General features: G+C 41.0%; 1 protein-coding gene across 25 annotated transcripts in view; it reads right to left on the bottom strand.

Moving 5' to 3' along the window:
* Window positions 1-18,375, bottom strand: part of SORBS1 (sorbin and SH3 domain containing 1) — an 81,099-nt gene that overhangs the window by 27,247 nt on the left and 35,477 nt on the right. For 15 of the 25 annotated variants that reach the window (XM_087763907.1, XM_087763911.1, XM_087763909.1 and 12 more), the window contains 9 exons: window positions 17,912-17,986; window positions 17,514-17,576; window positions 13,421-13,468; window positions 13,177-13,306; window positions 11,018-11,132; window positions 7,756-7,839; window positions 3,746-3,811; window positions 3,069-3,170; window positions 1,681-1,730 (listed from right to left, as the gene is read on the bottom strand). In XM_087763907.1, the coding sequence (XP_087620033.1) occupies window positions 1,681-1,730; window positions 3,069-3,170; window positions 3,746-3,811; window positions 7,756-7,839; window positions 11,018-11,132; window positions 13,177-13,306; window positions 13,421-13,468; window positions 17,514-17,576; window positions 17,912-17,986 (733 nt within the window). The remainder of the gene's footprint in view (window positions 1-1,680; window positions 1,731-3,068; window positions 3,171-3,745; window positions 3,812-7,755; window positions 7,840-11,017; window positions 11,133-13,176; window positions 13,307-13,420; window positions 13,469-17,513; window positions 17,577-17,911; window positions 17,987-18,375) is intronic. The other 10 variants (XM_087763910.1, XM_087763921.1, XM_087763926.1 and 7 more) reach the window with 2 other exon arrangements.

Raw genomic sequence — 18,375 nt, 5'->3', positions numbered from 1 at the left:
GGTCATATGTGGTCCCATCAATTACTTTCTGGAGTAAAAGCTCATGAAAAGCACCACAAAAGAGAAAGGGAACATGGTCACTTTTTCAACCTAGGCAATGTTCAAACAGAACCACAGCTACAGAGCTGTGTGTCTTCTGGGGGTTATCCCAGTGTCTCTCTTTGTCAGGTTCCTGAGGAAGCCCTGCCAGTTGCTGCAGAGAATAATGACTGCCTTGAAGTTCCTCACCTGGGAGGTAAAGGCATTTTAGCCTAGTTGTTAAAAAACAAAGGGTTAAAATGATCCTCCTTTGGGAATACACCTCGGGGTGAGAGAGGAGGCATTTGGCAGAGTCTCTTTACCAGTTGCTCTCTCATTAGGGCCAGCAAGCAGTACTGTGGGGGCCAAGGCAGTCTGCAAGATCAGAATCAGGTGAACAGAGGGAGGAGCGACACTGCAAAAAAGACAATAAACTCCAGGTAACTTTTCTCCCTGCTCTCTAAAGGCAGGGCAGGGAAGAATGTATGACTCCACTGGGCCTCACTGTTTTGTCCCATTCCCAGCCTACCCAGATTGCTTCCCCTCCACTGGCTCAGATGCTGGCGCTCCTGCATGCTTTGGGTGGTGTCAGAAAGGACACAGACAGTGCTGCTGTGGGCAGAAACCTTACCAGTCTTTGGCAAATATAAGCTATTCTTTTATACTAATCTCTGAGATTTCCATTTATTTTATTGCTCTCTCCCTACCAAAACAAAAGTAAACAGTCACAGGAGCAACCAACAAAACGCAGCAGTGTGCAAGTTTCCCAGCAGAATGAACACAGGCAGAAGGGAACTGAGTTGAAAGAAGTACAGGAGACCTCTAAGGCAGACCCCGAGGGGTGGTGAACACATGTGGTATTAACGGGCATCTGGAGAAGAACATGCCTTTCCTAACAAACCATCCACACAGAGGGGATCACTGTCCCTGTGGACAACATTAAGCACTCAGTCCAATTACAAGGAGCAGCAGGTTTGCAATAGGAGCTGGCTCCACAGCTCAAGTAACTCAGTACAGCTCACCATCTTGCTCTGGATTTTGGTTTTTTTTTTTTGTGTTCCTCTTTTAAAACAAACCAGCTCCATGTACAACTCATTTAGACAGAGTACACTGTTTATCACATATTCCTCCAGAGAAAGCAGTGCCACATAAGATCTTTGAGAAATATCGTTACTGCTACCACTGTTCCCTTCCTGGAAGCTGGAAAATTATTGCCTTCCATCAACAGCATCCTTTTGATCTGGTGCTCATAACTGGGAATATCTAACGGAAGCCAATCTATCATACATGTGTAACAGAAACAAACTTCATTTATTCCACACAATAAAGTTACTTGTATGAAGTTACGGTCAATTTGCAAACTTCATCAAGATGGAGTTAAAGGTCTGTTCTTCCTTTTTTTTTAAGTCACTGCATAGCACAATCTGCAATTCTTACCTAGACAATGCAATCACTCATGTAATCACTTCAAAATTCATTCAAGATCAAATAGCAGATATTGTACCTGGACTCATCTAAAGCACGTGTATAATTCTCATGGTGTATGCATTTGTCTATATCCATCACCAAAAAATAAAGCCAACCCACTTCCAATGCCCTAAACCCTGTCCTACATGCCCTCCAATGGTAAAAGAGACATCAAAAAGCAATTGGAAAACTTACTAGGAAGAATGGTCTGTGGAAGTTTCCAGAGGAGTAACACCTGCTGTGTTCTGCAAAAGTCCAAACAAAGGAGTCATTGATACACACTTACATGTGAGGAGAAAGAAAAAGGCTTGCTTAAGTAATTTTACATCTATTGCTTGAATATTAGCTTTTAGGAGACATTGAGGTTTAAGTCTAAATGCAATTTAAGCTGTCAATGTCTTTGCAGAAAAGCGACAATTTTCCTGACTTCCTTCAGGGCAGTGACAGGTTTTTAGCACAGCCCATGCCTTTTTGCAGCGCCTATTCTTTTGTCTGCAAATGAGTCATTGTGAATAAAGCCAAAAGCAAGAAGAGATAACCAGCTGGGCCATGACCAGGAGACACATGCTCATAATTATTTCCCCAAGCTTTTCCCCCAACCGGTCACTGCCCGCCTTTGCTTTAAAGGTATATTACATTTCTGCAGCACAATACATTCCTCAGCGTTCAAAAAATATCAAAGCACTAACAAGAAAAGCAACATTTCAGTTCCGTTTCCTTACTTAAGAGAAGCAATGCCAGCTGCACAGGTTCAATAGCAAAAGCCAGTTCTTATCCGTTTGCTTTAAATCCACCTAACACTTCCTAGGCACATTATTTAAAAAATTAAAGGCAATTCTAGAAGAAATGCTCTATTTGGCGTCCCCTCATCTATCTGAGGATTCCCATGTAGGAAGAAAAAGCAAATCTTGGGTTTGAAAAAGCAGCCTTTTCAAGTCCTGGTGAAATGCCGCAGCTTCAAAAAAAAAAAATCAACAACAGAAAAAAATAGAAAAAATGGCGTGTTACCAAATTAATCTATCATTTCATGGTTCAAGTCCTGCAGACCCTCGAAACAGCAGCAGCAGCTGACCTGCCCTAGAATGCCATGGCAAGGTGCAGCATGAGGAAAATTGTGTAAAATCTCTTGGGAATATCCAAATCTTGGGTAGGCGTGAGCTCCTAGCAGAGAGCAGGGCTTGTATGAGGGGAACGTAGATGGCAACACGCTTGAAAGGCACGAGATGATGACGTGACCCAACCAAGAATTTTAAGCTGATTGCTGCTGCCTATTCATGTGAAAAATAGAGAGGGTTTTTTTGCAGACACTGAACTCAAAACCCTAAAGGAGGACGGGGGTGGGGGTGGGGGGCAGCTGAAAGGGAACAGGGGAGAGAGGAAATCACTGCATCTGAAATGGATTTCAAGCCGGATTCTCAGCATCACGTTCTATTATTTCTGACAGCGACACAGCAAGCCATGCAGTCAGAATGGTCAGAACCATTATTTATCCCAACCTCATTTAATAATCATCCAGCAGTGAACAGATTAGAGCAAGAGAGTTTGGAAACAGGGATTGGCAGCATGAAAAGAATAGGAAATACCTTCTGTGGCTTTTTATGTGGCGCTTTATAAAGCTTCTCCATTTTTTCTAAATCTGCCTCTAACTCAGTCTGGTAGAGGTAGAGGTCTTTTTCTAGATCAGTCTGGTTAAAGAAGGAGAAGAAGAATGGGAAAATAATGCTTAGGGTTAGGGGAAACCAAAGGAATGTTAATTTTGAAAAAAAAAAAAAAGGCGAGCCTTTTTAATTGAAAAAAGACAAAGATGGTATGGACAATACACAGAAATTCACTAGTAATTAATCATGTTTCAATCATTACAGAGGAAATAGTTTTAGGCATTTAACATTCAAAATTAAGAGATGCACAGGCCTGCTAGAATCTAATTCTACAAACCATAAAGTTATAAAACCCACCTGTAAAAAAAAAAAAAAAAATACTGTAACAATATGCAATATGCTGTTAGTATAATTATCATTGCAAGTCAAGATAGCAAAACCACCACTCTAAATTATGGCTGATTATGTTTTAAGAATTGCTTATTAAATCAATTTACTAGCTACTTAATTGTTAGGCTAATGAGCTCAAACCCAATTAAAAAAATCACTCACAAGCACACAAAACCCAAGCAATGCTACCAAAAAAAAATGAAAAAGAAAACCACGTACACACATACATACGCGCTAGATGCTGTAGTACAACGTATGTGAGACACAATTACCTTTCTATCCTCTCTAGTAAGGATAGAGCAATCTCCAGGAGTATAATCCCAAATCTTTTTTGGAGGCTGATGGAAAGCAGAGGAAGGAAATGAGGAAATGAAGATAAGGAAAGACATCACAGAGAATATGGAAACTGGATTAGAACAGAGGGGGAATACAATAGGGGATTTGCATCAACACTGAAAAGAAATTAAAAAAAAAAAACCACAACAGAGAAAGAGAGATTGAAAGAGGGATAAATCTGCTATAGCACAAATATCAAGAGATCATGAGAGGCAAAAGGAGCATACATGCAGTCTGGGAGGGGGCGTTTTCAGTAGTGTTTGAGGAAATTTCTATTTTTGCAAGGTGCTCTAAGGGATTATGGACTCTCTAGAGGGAGCCCACAGCTGGTGGTTAAAGCATTCTTAACACAAAAACAAAGCAACACGGGGAAAAAACCACACAGTCATAAAAAGCATTTGTTTTGCTCATTCTTCTTTTCAAAAGGAAAGGGTAAAACAAGGGCCTTTGATAAAGAAAAGGGAGAATCTTTCCCACCCCCGCCAGACTATGAATACATACCATGTGAACAAATGGCTGAATTTCCAGTGGTGGCATTGTGGGGCAATGAGAATGCAGAGTTGTTATTATTTCACTGGTTTGGGGGCTTGTTTGTGGGGGGGGTTGGTGGAGAGAGTGGGAAACATGGAAGTTTGGGACCTTGTTATTTAAAATTCATCCTATAGGTGAAGGCACCAATTTCAAAATAGGATTTTCCTGTTTGGATGCACATGTAAATATCCAGGAGGATTATTGAAAGACGTTTGTCCTGACACTCCTATCCAAATAATGCCACGCTAATATCCTCATTTCACCAGATATGCACCTCTCACTGATATGCTCAAAGAGACTTTATTCTTACTTTGTGAAATCAGAATACATTTGCTCTGTTTCCAAACAAAAATAACCTCTGTTGGTTGGCAAGCTTAGCATCATCCTACATGTCCATACTGACTTCTGTGACTAGATTGTCTCTGAGTCACTGACAGGGAACCTCCTAGTGTCAGTTTATCAAAGGCGAGACTGAGCTACAGCACTTGGGTCTTGGTGTAAATTCCTTCTGGTTTCTAGACTGCCTGGATCGGTAGTTTGAATCCAGCCCACTTCTATATTTGGACAGCCACTATGTGGATTGCAAACACCATAAATACCTATTTCTTATCCATCAGATCAGCAGCTGCAGGTAGGTAGATGGTGCTGCAAAGAGTTAGTTTTGAGATGTGAAGGGAGGAACTGGAGGCAAGGAGGTGAGAAGGCAGGACATGCACCCCTTTTTCCAGTCCCCCTGCTTCTCCATTTATAACAAAGAGGTTACTTAGAGCTGTCTCAGGAAGGGCTGGGAGAAAGTGCCCATGTGTGTGAGCCCACAATCACAATGGAAGACAACTGAGCTCTAGACTGACCGAATGTCAAGTTTTGTGGATGGGCTCCATGGAGCTGTGGAGCCACAGGTCAGGAGGAAGGAAGGACAGACTGCGTGGGGACTCAGTCTCAGCAGCACACTGAAAAAACATCCATGCTGCAGAGATTGGTCTACCTGTCTGCAGGGCACGTGCCTGTCCACGGACTGGCCTAGAAATGCATCTGGGATGCTGGTCCAGCAAAGTGTCGCTTCAGCTGCCTTAGGAAGTGCATGCTCTTTCCTCAATGGGGAAAGCCCCATCCTGGTCATTGATGTGTTTGGAGTGCAACACCCACAGGTTCAACAAGAATCCTGTGCTTCCTTTTACCAAGGATTTTCCTGCCCATGTCATATAGCTGCAAATAAAGTCAGAAAGCCAGTGGAAATTATCCTGTATAAGTACACATTATCTCCAGCATTGGAAAAAAAAGCTGGGACAAACAGAGAATCTTTGAAAATCCCAGGTGCTGGTAAACGTCCATTAAAACGCTCTGATTAGGCATGGGGCTTAGCCACTAGCTGGTCACAAAAATCTGGTCCTCTTGTGACCTGAGTAAGCAAAGCTACATAAACCATGCTCTTTTGGCTCAGGTAACGAAGCTCACAGGGAGCTTTGCTGAATTTCTGTCATGTTCCAGAGCAGGTAGCTGTAAAAGTCTGAAATGACATCCTCAACTCAAGTGCCTGATGTAATGCCAAAGCACTACGTACATAGTATCACATTCATGGGTTGGCGTAGTTGATCAGGGAGCATAGTTGCATGGCTTTGGAGCTAGAGTAAGTTGACATGGGATATCATTTCAACACAAGCTGTACGAAAGCAGCCCTTAGCAACAGTGCCCTGAGCAAGGTGGGGAACTTGTCACCAGAACAGATGCTCTGCTGAACGAGAGATGGATTGCTGCTGTAGCCTGAAATGCCCTCTTCTAAGTAAGGCCAAGGCTGCATGACTAAAAGCACAAACACACACTTCTAAGGAACAGATATACCCTCACTTCTAGAAAGGCCCAAGGGCATAAATGTTCTCCTTTCTCTGACACTTTTTTCCATTAACTTACACTAACTCGAAGGATCATAGAGATGACAAACCTTCATTCATTCCAAGAGCATATGGCTATTAATTACACGGTAGAAAAGAGAAGCAGGTTTCTTCTTGCTTTGTGGAAATCTTAAACCATGACAACTTGTGAAGGGTTTCTTAGACTGACATCACTTAAAAGCCTCAGTGAGGTGGGATTTATCTGACTTCTACTGCCTAAAAGTTAGGGGGTCTCATCTCAAACACTGTTGAAGCTCCTTCTTTAGCTTAGGATGGAAGGTCCATAGCTATAAAACATAGTTTTCTATGACAGAATGGACTACCCAGCCACTGTACATGTTTGTTTTTCAGCAAAAATTACACTATTTCTATGATACGGTCAGACCGGGCACCCAACCTCACGCAGCTACATTCTGTGCAGAGGAATTCTGTTGCCTCTGTGAGAACAAAGACTAGATTTAAAGAAAACCTGCTCTCTGGTGTCTATGTGCAGTTGCTTTTGAAGCCAGTACTAAACCTTAAGATGTATTTCTGTTTTGTTGTACATGCAGGGAAATCTCAGCAGCACTCAAAAATGGTGTGCATGGGCATTTGACAACTGACCTCAAGGAGAAAGGAGAAACAACCACTATACCTGAATAGATGCAAGAGGTTGATACTGACCCTCTGGTGCAGTAAGAGTAGCTTATCAAACAGTATTCGATAATGAAGTCAGCAGTGTTTTATCAGTAAGAACCAGGCCATAAAATGCTTTAAAGTCACATTTTTTCCAGTAGCCATGACCACTGATGTATTCCCTCCATCAAAATGTCCTTTGTCCTATGGAATAATTAAGCTTTCCTTCATCTTTTTCCAGAATGGGAAATCAAGGCTTTTTTTTTTTCCCCCCTACACATAGCAACACAGCTCCATTTGAAAAGAAAGCACACTGTTCTCAGACTTCTTTGGTTTCAGGGAATGGCAAGGGCTATTCAACACAGACTGATGCACTCTATTTAGGCAGTGGACAGCTACATGTATAAGGAAATGAGCAGGAAACAGGGTCATGATCTGTTTATGGATAGCTGGAAATTACCGACCTACAGTTTACAAGCCAAGGCCAGGAATAAAGGAATGATTCTCCTTGACTTAAAGCTACCTATCAGCCATCCTGGATCTTGTTAGGCAGAGGGAGAATAAAGGCTTTGAATAGGGACTTTCAATAATGAGAACAGGGCATTACTTCTGATGTTAACAACAAAAATGCAGCTTGAACTATGATGTGTGAAAAAAAAATTGCCTTGTTGATACATATGGCTGGAAGGTGGGGAGTGTTTGTAAATGGTTTCAAAATACTTAAAGTGGTCACAGAACGGCTGCTTTACATCAGTACCGGGATGATATTATGAACAATCACATTTTTAAATGAATAAGGCAGCTGTTCCAGGTTTAGGGCCTAGCAAAGAGATGTGACAATCATTTAAAAAAAAAAAAAAAAAAAAAAAGGGCAGGTTGACTTCATTGGTCATCGCAACTATCAAACTTACCGGTTTCCCAAACTCCAATTCCGAAAAGAATTTATACCAAGGTTCATTCTTTAAATCTATCTCTTCTGGGCTTATTTCCCGAGTCTAAAGGAGTTGGTGATAGGGGAATGGAAGAAAGAGAAGGATAACATTATGCAAAGAATACACGAAAAGGGACTGTTAGAGATGCAGATCCCATGGTTTCCATTCTAAAATGTAGATATTTAGCCTTATATTTTGGAATTTCTATAGCACTTCTCTCACAAAGGCCATGAACTGCTTTGCAAACATCAGTTAAGCCTAATGGCATCATTGTGAGCAACATGAATATGAATGAATTGCATTTTACAGATCAGGAGACCCACACAGAGAGAGATTATGCAGCTTGCCCAGAGTCACAGGGAGACTCAATGGAAGAGCTAGGAGTCAACCAGTCCCTCAGTCCTACTGTCAGACACTTCCATCGAGTCCAAAGCTGCATGTACTTTAAAAAAGATTTTTAATCTTCATTTGGTTAAAAAAGAGAGATTCAGTGAGACCTGAATCAAATACTGCATCTTTAACAGCACATGAATATGTGAGAAACCCTGTTCTATACACTGCAAACAGAGTGAAAGGTGGTTTTCTAAATCAAAGCAGACACAAGTCAGAGAGAGCACATCCCTGAAAGATCTCTGAAGGGATGGATAGAGAGACAATATTACTCATTTCTTCACAAATAAATGTTAGAGAATCAGACAAAACCACAACAAAGGAAAATCAGACAGAACAGAAAACAGTACAGTTGAAAAGGAAATTCCCTTTTGTTCATACAATCTGTTTTAATGAAACAAAAAAAGTTGAAATAGTTGTAGCTGTTTAAAAACACTACTGGTGAAATAAGAGAATAAAGTCCACTGCTGAGGGATATGAGGTGTCACTCCCCAAAAGATATCTAGCTAACTCTTACATTTCAGTGTACCTAATCTTAGACATAATGGATCTCAGTGCATTAAAAACAGAAATACATTATGTCTGATATGCCAGTGTGATCTCAAGTGCTCCATCACAACAAGCAACGAGCCACACACATTCACAGAAGGCCAACACAAAGTGTCCTGATGCAAATCGTCCTGTGAGGGGGTTACTGAGGCAGGGGGGAGTTCCCAACAGTGCTGGGCTTTGCTAGGTGTCCCAGACTCTGCCACAGCCATTAGGCATGATTGATGCTGAAAGAGGGGCAATGCTTCAATCTGAAAGATAAATGGTTACATCGTGTTTGATCTCCAATGGCCTGGAGGAAGATTTGGCTATTCCTTAAAGGCAAAATAGAAGCAATGCCTCCATTTTTGTCGTTACTGCACTCCAACTAGAAGTACTCATCTTGTTATGTAACTGCCTTTACATTAAAAAAAAGCCCACTGACGTCAACGGGAGGCTCTTCATTGCTCTGAAATGGTTTTGAATTGGGATTCTGATAGTCACAGCTCTGGGTGTGATTACCAGGAGATGTCCACAAATCTCCTGCAGCCTCCTTGAAAGGTCTAGTCGCTAACCACTGTATTACTGTTGTATTTAAGGAGACTGATGGAGACCACAAAGCCACTATTTCAAGACCTTCTTTCTTCTGTGATCTATAGCTTGAAATTAAAGCTCAAAAAATAACATTGGAAGGAACACAGCTATCTCATTCTTCTTGGTTTTGATGAGCTCTGTATAATTTTTCTCAATTACGCTGATGATGGTCCTGCTTGTGGCTTTTAGACTCCGATTCAACAGCTCAATTAAGTACCTGATGAAGTCTGAACATGTAAACAGTGCCACTGGTGATGACAGACCCTTTGCAAAGGCTTAAGTACACAGATGAAGCAGGCCTTTTGCCGCAAAGTTTAATCTTGGCTGTTTACCGTGAGACAAAATTGCCACTTAAGTCAGCAGAAATCTTGCTCCAGGATGGACTGCAGGAACGGAGATGTCATACTGTGTTCAAACCACTCCTCACTGGCACTTCTCTAATAGGTTGAGCCAACGCCCAGTAGCATCAAGAGAGAGTCATCCATCGCCCACTTCAATAAGCACTAGCATCACGCTCCTATCAGGAGCAACTTTGTTGAAGTCAATGAAGGGACATGGGTGTGAAAAGAAGTTGGTTGCAGGATCTCCAAAAAGTGATGCACCTTGATTGCACTTGGAAGGAAAAAATAAAACCCACCAAAATACTAAGGAGAAACATCAGGTCCCAGATCAGACTGGATTCTTACATTTCTATTGATTTAAATTGCTGTTCACTCTTGTGTAAAATCCTTGGCAGGTTTTTCAGGAGCATTCCTTTACCTGCTCCATGCATGGATCAATGCCTGAGCTGTTAAGGCACAAAGTCCAGTTTACATTTGGAATCTCACATGCAGTCAGTGCTTCTAATTGAATCCTTCAAATTAATGCCTATATAGAACAATTATATCTTTATGTACTAAACTGGCTATTCACTAGTAACCTCATTCAGTATTTTCTAGCACTTAAGAGTGTCACACTTGTACCACTAAAGGACACCTTAAGTGAGCTGTGGTGATTTATGACCAGGTTAGCATCACTTCTCAGCCATGCCTGCAGAATGAGACCTTTGTATGTCCCCTAGCTGTCACAATTCACAGTATTACTTACTAATTCAAGCTGAAATTGTTAACAGCTCACTTAATGCTCCAGGTTAAACACTGGCATAACAGCTGGGGAGCCAGCTCCCATTCAGTTCTGCCACCTCTGCCACAGAAGTGGTGAGATCCAGCTGAGGAAGAGAGCAGCCCAGGGGAATGGTCATGTCCTAATGCACCTAAGAGGCATCCCCTGAGGCACATTACAGGCACTCTAAAAATTAGTCTTTGGTGTTTAAAGCATCAGAGGAACATAGAAACTGAACCAGCCTGCTTTGTTGCATAATGACTTCAACCCTCTTGCATCGACTAATGCTGTGCCCTAGAAAAAGTACAGCTGGCAAAACAGCTGCTGAACAGGTCACAGTGTCAAACATGGATTAAAAACTAGGGTTAGTGATCCATACTTAACACAGAAAACAACACGTCCAAAAGGAAAGAAGCCTCTCAGTCCCCCTGGATCTTGCTTTATAGAGAACAAAAATGTTAGGAAGTTATGCAAAACAGTTTTCAAAACAAAATATACAGGAAATACATCACACGAGCACTGCAATATAAGCATAAGGAATCCTATCCAAATGGAACTGGACAAGCACTTGGGGATTATTTTACAATCATAGGATAAAGCCACAAACTAGGATTAACACAAACATTACCATCTTTTCATTGTTCAGAACTGAGGACTTTCCTGGCTGATAGTCATAAATGCTCCTGGGCTCTGCACGGTATTTTCTGGTGTCCACCTTCTTGTCTGGAGGCTCCCAGTCAGTCCTGAGGAAAGAAAGATCAATTAACCCAGAACACTGTGGTTTCCGTGGAGACAAGTACTTCCTTTTGACAGGCGCCTTTCCCTGTTAATCGTGGTTTAATCAGGGTACTTTTTTTAATCTAGGAAAGGAGCCTGCTGCAAGAGGAACAGTTCAGACAGGGCTCTGGGCATATATTTGTTTATCTATAGCAGGCAGAGTCTGATACAGCTCAGCTGCTGAAACTATTGGAGCAGAGAGGGAAGAAACTATTGGAGCAGAGCAGAAGAAATTCCAAGTAATTTCAATAAACCTCCAGACTTCCGTATCTGATTGGAAATAGTTTAGTGATGGGCTTCAACTAAGCTCACAAATACGAACATGTCCAAACTTTGAGCAGAACTCAGATTACATCTCTTTTGCTAAACTTCTTCATTTTAGCCACATCACTGATTACCTGACTACTACTGCTCTGGATTCTGGGGCCACTCTGAGGTCCAAGAGGGGGTCTTTTCTAGAGACATGAACGAATTACCTGACTGGTATATCTAAAGGTGGCTAAGAACAGCCCATTGACTATCCAAACCACTAAGATTTTGTGCAGTGTCCACACCGGCACAGTTCAGCCAATAGTAGTCACAAAGCACTCGGGGTCCGTATCCTACAACATCCAGCTCCTCTGAAAAGTAATATATTCGAACACCTCATACAGAATAACCAATGCCCCTGAAAAAGCCCAGAAATCAGGCCATTTAAGCAGGTAAACTAATTCTGATCTTGCTCTTGATATGTTCCCTTTGATGGGCAGTGTTGTATGTGGATTCATCTCACCAAGCATTCACCAAACAAAAGTGAGGCATCTAACGAAAGCTGCTGCTCCAGGTTTCCTCCCACTTACCTTACTGACCTGGTTTAGGATAGGAACAACCCACTGAGTTGCCCAAACTCTCTCCACTGGCTTAAGAGGGGCAGAGACAATCAATTTAAATTTTTAGTGTTGTTTTGTTTTGTTTTGTTTTTTTTAAGTAAGGCAAGATGACAGCCAAAATGACTGGCCTACAAACAGTGTACAAATTTCAACAAGGTTGATCTTTGCTGTCTAGAATAAACTTGATTGCTTAAGATTCCAACCCCAGAGAAACTTCTCCCTCATGAAACACTCTTCTGTCACTAGATAACAGGAAGCACTAATTATTGTAATCCTTCCATTTGCAAGAGTTTTCTCAGAGGGCCAATGTACCATGCCTTCAACTCCTGCGTAAGGAAGACACGTTCTATCAGCAAACTTTGTCTCCTGATCCGGTGGCCTGAGATGCTCACTGAATTAGCAATCTCGAATTATGGCATTGCTCATTTGAGGCAGCAAGTGAAAAACATTAAGAGCATGTGGAAGTTGGGTGAGGGAGGGAGGAGTTCACGAGCTGAGAGAATTCAGCAGGACATAAAATATTAATTGCTCATTCTGCTTTCCCTTCATTTGTTAAATGCATTCATTACTGTTACAAAGAGGTTTAAAATAAATGGTAATAAACAAAGCAAAAAAGCAGGAGGGAAGTCATCCTGAAAGATCAGAAATGACACTGCTAACTAGAACCTACTTCCAATAAATTTCATATGGGTGGGACTCCTCAGAGATGGAAAACGTAACAAAACTTTTACCAAGCCTCAACATAAATCCAAATTTTGCTTCTTCACAATTATTGCTACTTGCTTGTATTCTGAGGTGTCTTTACAGTGTCACACTGAGCCAAGAGTTTCCACTGTGCCTCTGTGGTAGGCACTGTATAGGCATGACACCCAGGGAAACACTCCTCACCCAGGCAGGAAACTATGCAACAGACTGTGGGATGCCTGGTAAAAAAAGACAGACAAAATGGGGGACCGCGCTGTGACAATGAAGGAGTTCACTGCTGCCTAGCAGAAGAGTCAGAGTCAAAACTACATCTCCACTTCCCCCAAAAAGTTTAACTGGACTCCTGGACCTAAAACTTCCACCTTTGTTCCCTTCCCATTTGCAGCTTTCAGAGATTCTTCCAGTACTGATCCAAATATATCTTAGTTCAGGTCACCTTTCTGGGCTTGATTTCAGCGATGAAGTACGGTTTGGCAGTGGCAAAGTGGCAGACCTCTTAACGACCTTCTCTGAATCAATATTGTCCGCCTCACTCTTGGAGCGGGGAACTGAAAGCTGGGTTCTGCCTGTAGGATAAGTCAAATATAGGAATATTGGTGAATGGGATAGGAGGCAAATAAATACATGCTTTACATGCCCTGTCTGTTTGACAGATTACGCAAGAAATGTGAATTACTTACTGTCCTCAGAATAAGAATAACGAGGAGAGTATGAATCAGAATCTTCATCTGAAAGACAAAAGCATTTTGCAAGTGAGCTGAAAAAGCCCCAGAGAAGCAGTGCCAGAGATCCTTTTCATTTCTTCTACTAATACATTGGCCATAATTTGAGTGATATGCCCAATACTTACTACAGAGAGAGGATCCTAAAAAAGAAAATCCCAATGAGGTTTAAATTGCATTTAAATATAATTCCTAGATTGGATATAAATATTAATGTACTACTTACACTAATACGCTTCTCCAGGCTCTCAAAACACTTTAGAAAACAATCACTTTTTAATCATAAAACTCCTCTACAGCAAGGGTTATTAGATCCACTTTATCAAAAGCTTAAAGATAAATAGAGGATCTAAAAGCTGTAGTATATGCCTAAAATAACTCATTAGGTGCTAGACACAGTAATAGAGCTGAGGAGTCCTGCTCCCAGTCACACGTGATAATCGCTGGGACATCTTCCTTGTATTAACTTGCACACCGAGTTGAAGTATGTTCACTGACTCAGATTATCTTTTAAGTGCAGATAACGTTCCTGGCATGAGACACACATGTATACTTGCACCAAGGGACTGTCCTTGTTCTGAAGAGCCTACTTTTTAAATAGGAACGACACATCTATAGAATACAATAGAGATATTCAAGCAGCTCTAAAAGAGCTAGCAATGACATCAGTGTAACTGAGTGGTGTGGTCTGGCCCCTAAGCTGAACAACCTTCTCTCTTTGACAGTGAAAGCACTACGCTGCATCAACACAGCAATGTCGTTCCCAGGACACAACTGCTGCCTTGGGCTGCGGAACCACATACTGCCTTATTCAAAGATAACATGGTACTGTAGCGCACAAGGCAGATGTGCCCAAAAAGAAGGTGGGAGGATGGCAACATTACCACCCCCCACTCTACAGGTGATGGCCAGAGAGACTTTAACTTGATCAAAAACCTAGCGGTATCTTTCCACCATCTTCAACAGGCTTTGGAATGAATCCTCAATGAATTGCAGGTAGTAGCAGGGGGAGTTGGGATCAGAGCTGGAAACTGGACCCACAGGCCCATCACCTTTCTCTGTTGATGAGGGTTCAAACTTGCAGGGATGTGCATATGAGACATCTACAGGACTTCCAAGGCAAAATGCAGGAAAGTACAAAGCAATGACTGCAAAGAGAACTGTGAGCAAAGGTATTACTAACACCTCTGTGAAGAAACCACTAAAAGTGACAGAGATAAAAAGACAGAAAAACAAAATAGATGAAGCTAGAATAAGCTAGATAAGAAAAGAACATACTAAAAAATTGTTACGTGAATTTAGCAATGCCGATCAACAAATTGAAACAATTTCCAGATCTTGTCTCAAGGAGGACATCAATCAGCCGCTACAGCCAATCTCATCTGCTGGAAAAACCAGTCTGGCTAACACAGTTGACCTGAAATTGCACTCAAGCCTTAAGCAAGCCTTTCAGGAAGGCTCAAAGAAGTCTTAACTTTTAGCCTCTCTGCTGAGTTCTCTTGGTGAATGAATTAGAAGGTTTAAGTTCCAAACAGATGGTTATTGACTCTGGTGTGCTTATCATAACCTTCAGGTTAAAAAATAGTGAAGGTTAATTTTCAGGCCAATTCCCATATTTTAAACCTAAATGACAGAAAACAAATATTTATTTAATGTTATTACACTGAATTGTTGACAAAATTGACTGGTACTCCTATATAAAAGTTGAGTTTATTCAGATAACAAAATACTTCGTAAATCACAAAACTCTCGGTCCCTACAAATACAGATGAACAAATGTCTAAAACTATCTTCACAGCCATTCACCTCTCATAGTCTTATTTAGTGCTGGTGATCAATGAAAAAACTGATGTACTTACTTGAAGAGAAATATCAGTAATCATTATAGCTCATCATTCAGATAGGAAAACCATACAATAAAAAATTCATTTCAGATAAGTGCTATTTTCCAATTGCTATATTCTAATATCTACAATAATAAGGAGAACAGGTATGTTTTGTCTCTTATTCTTATGAAAAAGAGTGTCTACATTTCTTCCCTTTTCACAGCAAGGAATACTGAAACACAGAAATCTGGAATGACTTCATAAAGATTAAAGTGTAAATCAGAAATGAGCATTAAAACAAGATCTCTTGGCTCTCAGAGCTGCATTCTATCTGTGGGACCCTCCTTAATGGAGCAGGGTATCACCAGTTTGTAGTTTGAAAATCTGATTCCTTTAGCGAGAAGAGGCTGTTCCCCTGTAGTTCCTAGAGAATCTGCAAGTTTGGGTTTGGTTTTTTTTTCATGGATTGGCCATATTCTCTATGTTTCTAGAGTCTCTAAAGGTATTTTAGAGGGGAGCCCAAATCTTGATGTTTCTAAGAGATCCTATGCATCAATCCAAAGCAAAAAGCTCTGACACTGATTGTATGAAATTGAGGCTTCAATTCATCTCTGTATAAACACTTTGCCACCAAGTATGTAGCTTTGAAATGTTTTCTAAACATGAAACGTGCACTCCAACCCACCTACATCATCAGATGTTCCAGATTCCTTATGAAGGAAAGAATCCAGGCAAATATTAGAGAAACATTTCCCAACATATTGAGATTTTATTTTCAGCAAGTGTTGCGTCCAAAAAAACCTTTAACTATCTAAACCAGCAAATTACTTTCATAACGCACATTCCTAAGTGCATAGGGGACATTTACAGGAAACCAGACTCTTAATATATTGTCATCATTGGTTTTGCAAACTGTGTTAGTTCAGACAAGAGCAAAATGCATTTTCAAACTTCATTACAAACACGAAAATTGAGTTTCCATAAAACTTCTTTATCAATTAGTTACTGGGACTCTTTGTTTCTCTCTCATCCATACCCACATACCATTCTGCCAATAGAAAATAATTTACACTGCATTATGATTTCCACGACAGGACTCTTCACCTATAGGTTTCACCAAGAAATGAGCAAGTATCTTAGATACCTGTATGACACTAGTCCACATTCATTTTAACAGTGAAATGCACCTTACATCTCCTAGTCGTCTTTGAGCATCTCAGCTAGAACGCATATTGTATGTTTTCTTCTTACACAGTACTCACCAGATGTCTAATATAAACATTGAATGAAATGGTTAATTAACAGTCTCACCAGGGTTGCCTTGAGGCACAGGCTAAGTAGGCAAGTTCCTAAATTGCAGGATCTAAAGTGACACCAAAGCACCAAGTCAACAAGGCTGTCACCAACAACAATTTCCCAATCAGGAAATGTCTGTCTGTCTGTCCAATGTGTGCAGCGGATTGCAGTGTTTCTCATATATGTTTTCATGCATATGCACACAGTTACACAATTATCACTGCAATAGATGCTATTTCACCATCCCTGAGACATGACTGCAAAGGATTCTGGTTTGTACATGAAGTTTAAAGGAATCTGCTGAGCACATGAAGAGGATAAGACAGCATTATTTCAAGTCGTAAGATGTGCTGATGAGACTGTCAAACTCTGCCCTTGCCTAGATATGCCAAGTGCACCTAAGGCCAGCCCTGAACCTATGTTACCAAGTTATATTTATTTTAGAAGACTACATTGAGGGACTGATCCAAAACCCACTGAAGCAAGCAGTCTTTTTACCAATAGGCTTCAGTGGCATTTTGGGTCTGGCCCTAATACTGTGTTAATATTCAAAATCAGAAGTAAATAATTAAAGAAATGTATTGATCCGAAAGGGGCGGGGAGGAGAAATCTCAGTTAAACCACATCTTTACATGTAAGTCAGCATTCTAGGCATGTTAAATAATCACTGCACGCACATGGCTCAATATAACTGATAAGCGCATAAAACCAAGCAAACCCCAAGTCTGTAGCATTAGTCAAATACTAGTTACAAAGCCAGAGGAGCACTGCAAAGCCAAAAAGGCATCATACAGTCAAGGCAACGCTTAGAGTGCAGCAAATTATTATGAGGCAGCATAATGCTCAGCAACTAGAAAAAACTCCAGGAAGAAAATAAATGGATAAGGCAGCATTTGTGCAGAAAAATATATATGGTCCTTTATTATTACCTTCAGAGATAGGACTAGGAGTAGACGCAGGAAACTGGTATGTAGGAGAATAAGGATTGTCTTCTGCAGCAGAGAAAAGCAGTGGATTTTGAGACTATCCACAGTGAAGTGGAGGTACTGCTTCATCCCCCAATTTCATATCACCGTATGATTTTATTGCATATTTTAATAATAATAGAGTAAATGGCATCATACTTTAAAAAAAGATTAATGGATTAGCAAAAATTTAGTTATTTTATGCATCACACAAGAAGGTATACTGGGTGTAACTGAATTTCCAGCCAGCGTAACACATGGGTAACGGAAATCTAGAACCTGAATCTAGTTACTATTAGGGTGCTATAGTACAGTTAACTCAAAGCACAAGACAACAGATACTCTGACTAAACTTCTGGTACCTTCAGTTTTTTGCTGGATTTCAGGAAGTTCAGGAAATATGTAGGTAGGGCAATAAGGGTTTTCTTCAGGAGTGTCTAAGGAGAGGAACACGATTTGCAAAAAAGAACAGAGAGGACAGATTTAAAGGGGAAGAAGGGAGAGACAAGAATCCATACAAGCTGACCGCAGAACAGTCCCTCTCATGCTGATGTTCTAGCATGACACAACCTAGATGCCTCTCTGCTCATTACTGCCTTGCATGTCTGGGCCCTGCGAGAGATCCTGGAAGCCAAGGAGACTGAACTCATTCTCCTCCTTCTGAAGCACAGGCTCTGGCTGAGCTGAAGAACCTCTGTTAGGAGCACTGGGATTAGGAAACAGTTCAACTCTTTCTCATTCCATCCAATACAACACAGCATCTATCTATGCATAAAGCTCATCATGAAAGCACCTGCAGCGGCAAATACAGCTCCAGTTTTGCATG

This window comes from Nipponia nippon, unplaced genomic scaffold (assembly GCF_047370975.1).
Source record: "Nipponia nippon isolate SJK-2023a ecotype South Korea unplaced genomic scaffold, ASM4737097v1 scaffold_3, whole genome shotgun sequence".
NCBI classification, from domain to species: domain Eukaryota; kingdom Metazoa; phylum Chordata; class Aves; order Pelecaniformes; family Threskiornithidae; genus Nipponia; species Nipponia nippon.
Note: the sequence above shows the minus strand (reverse complement) of the source record. Positions and strands in the feature narration are given on the sequence as shown.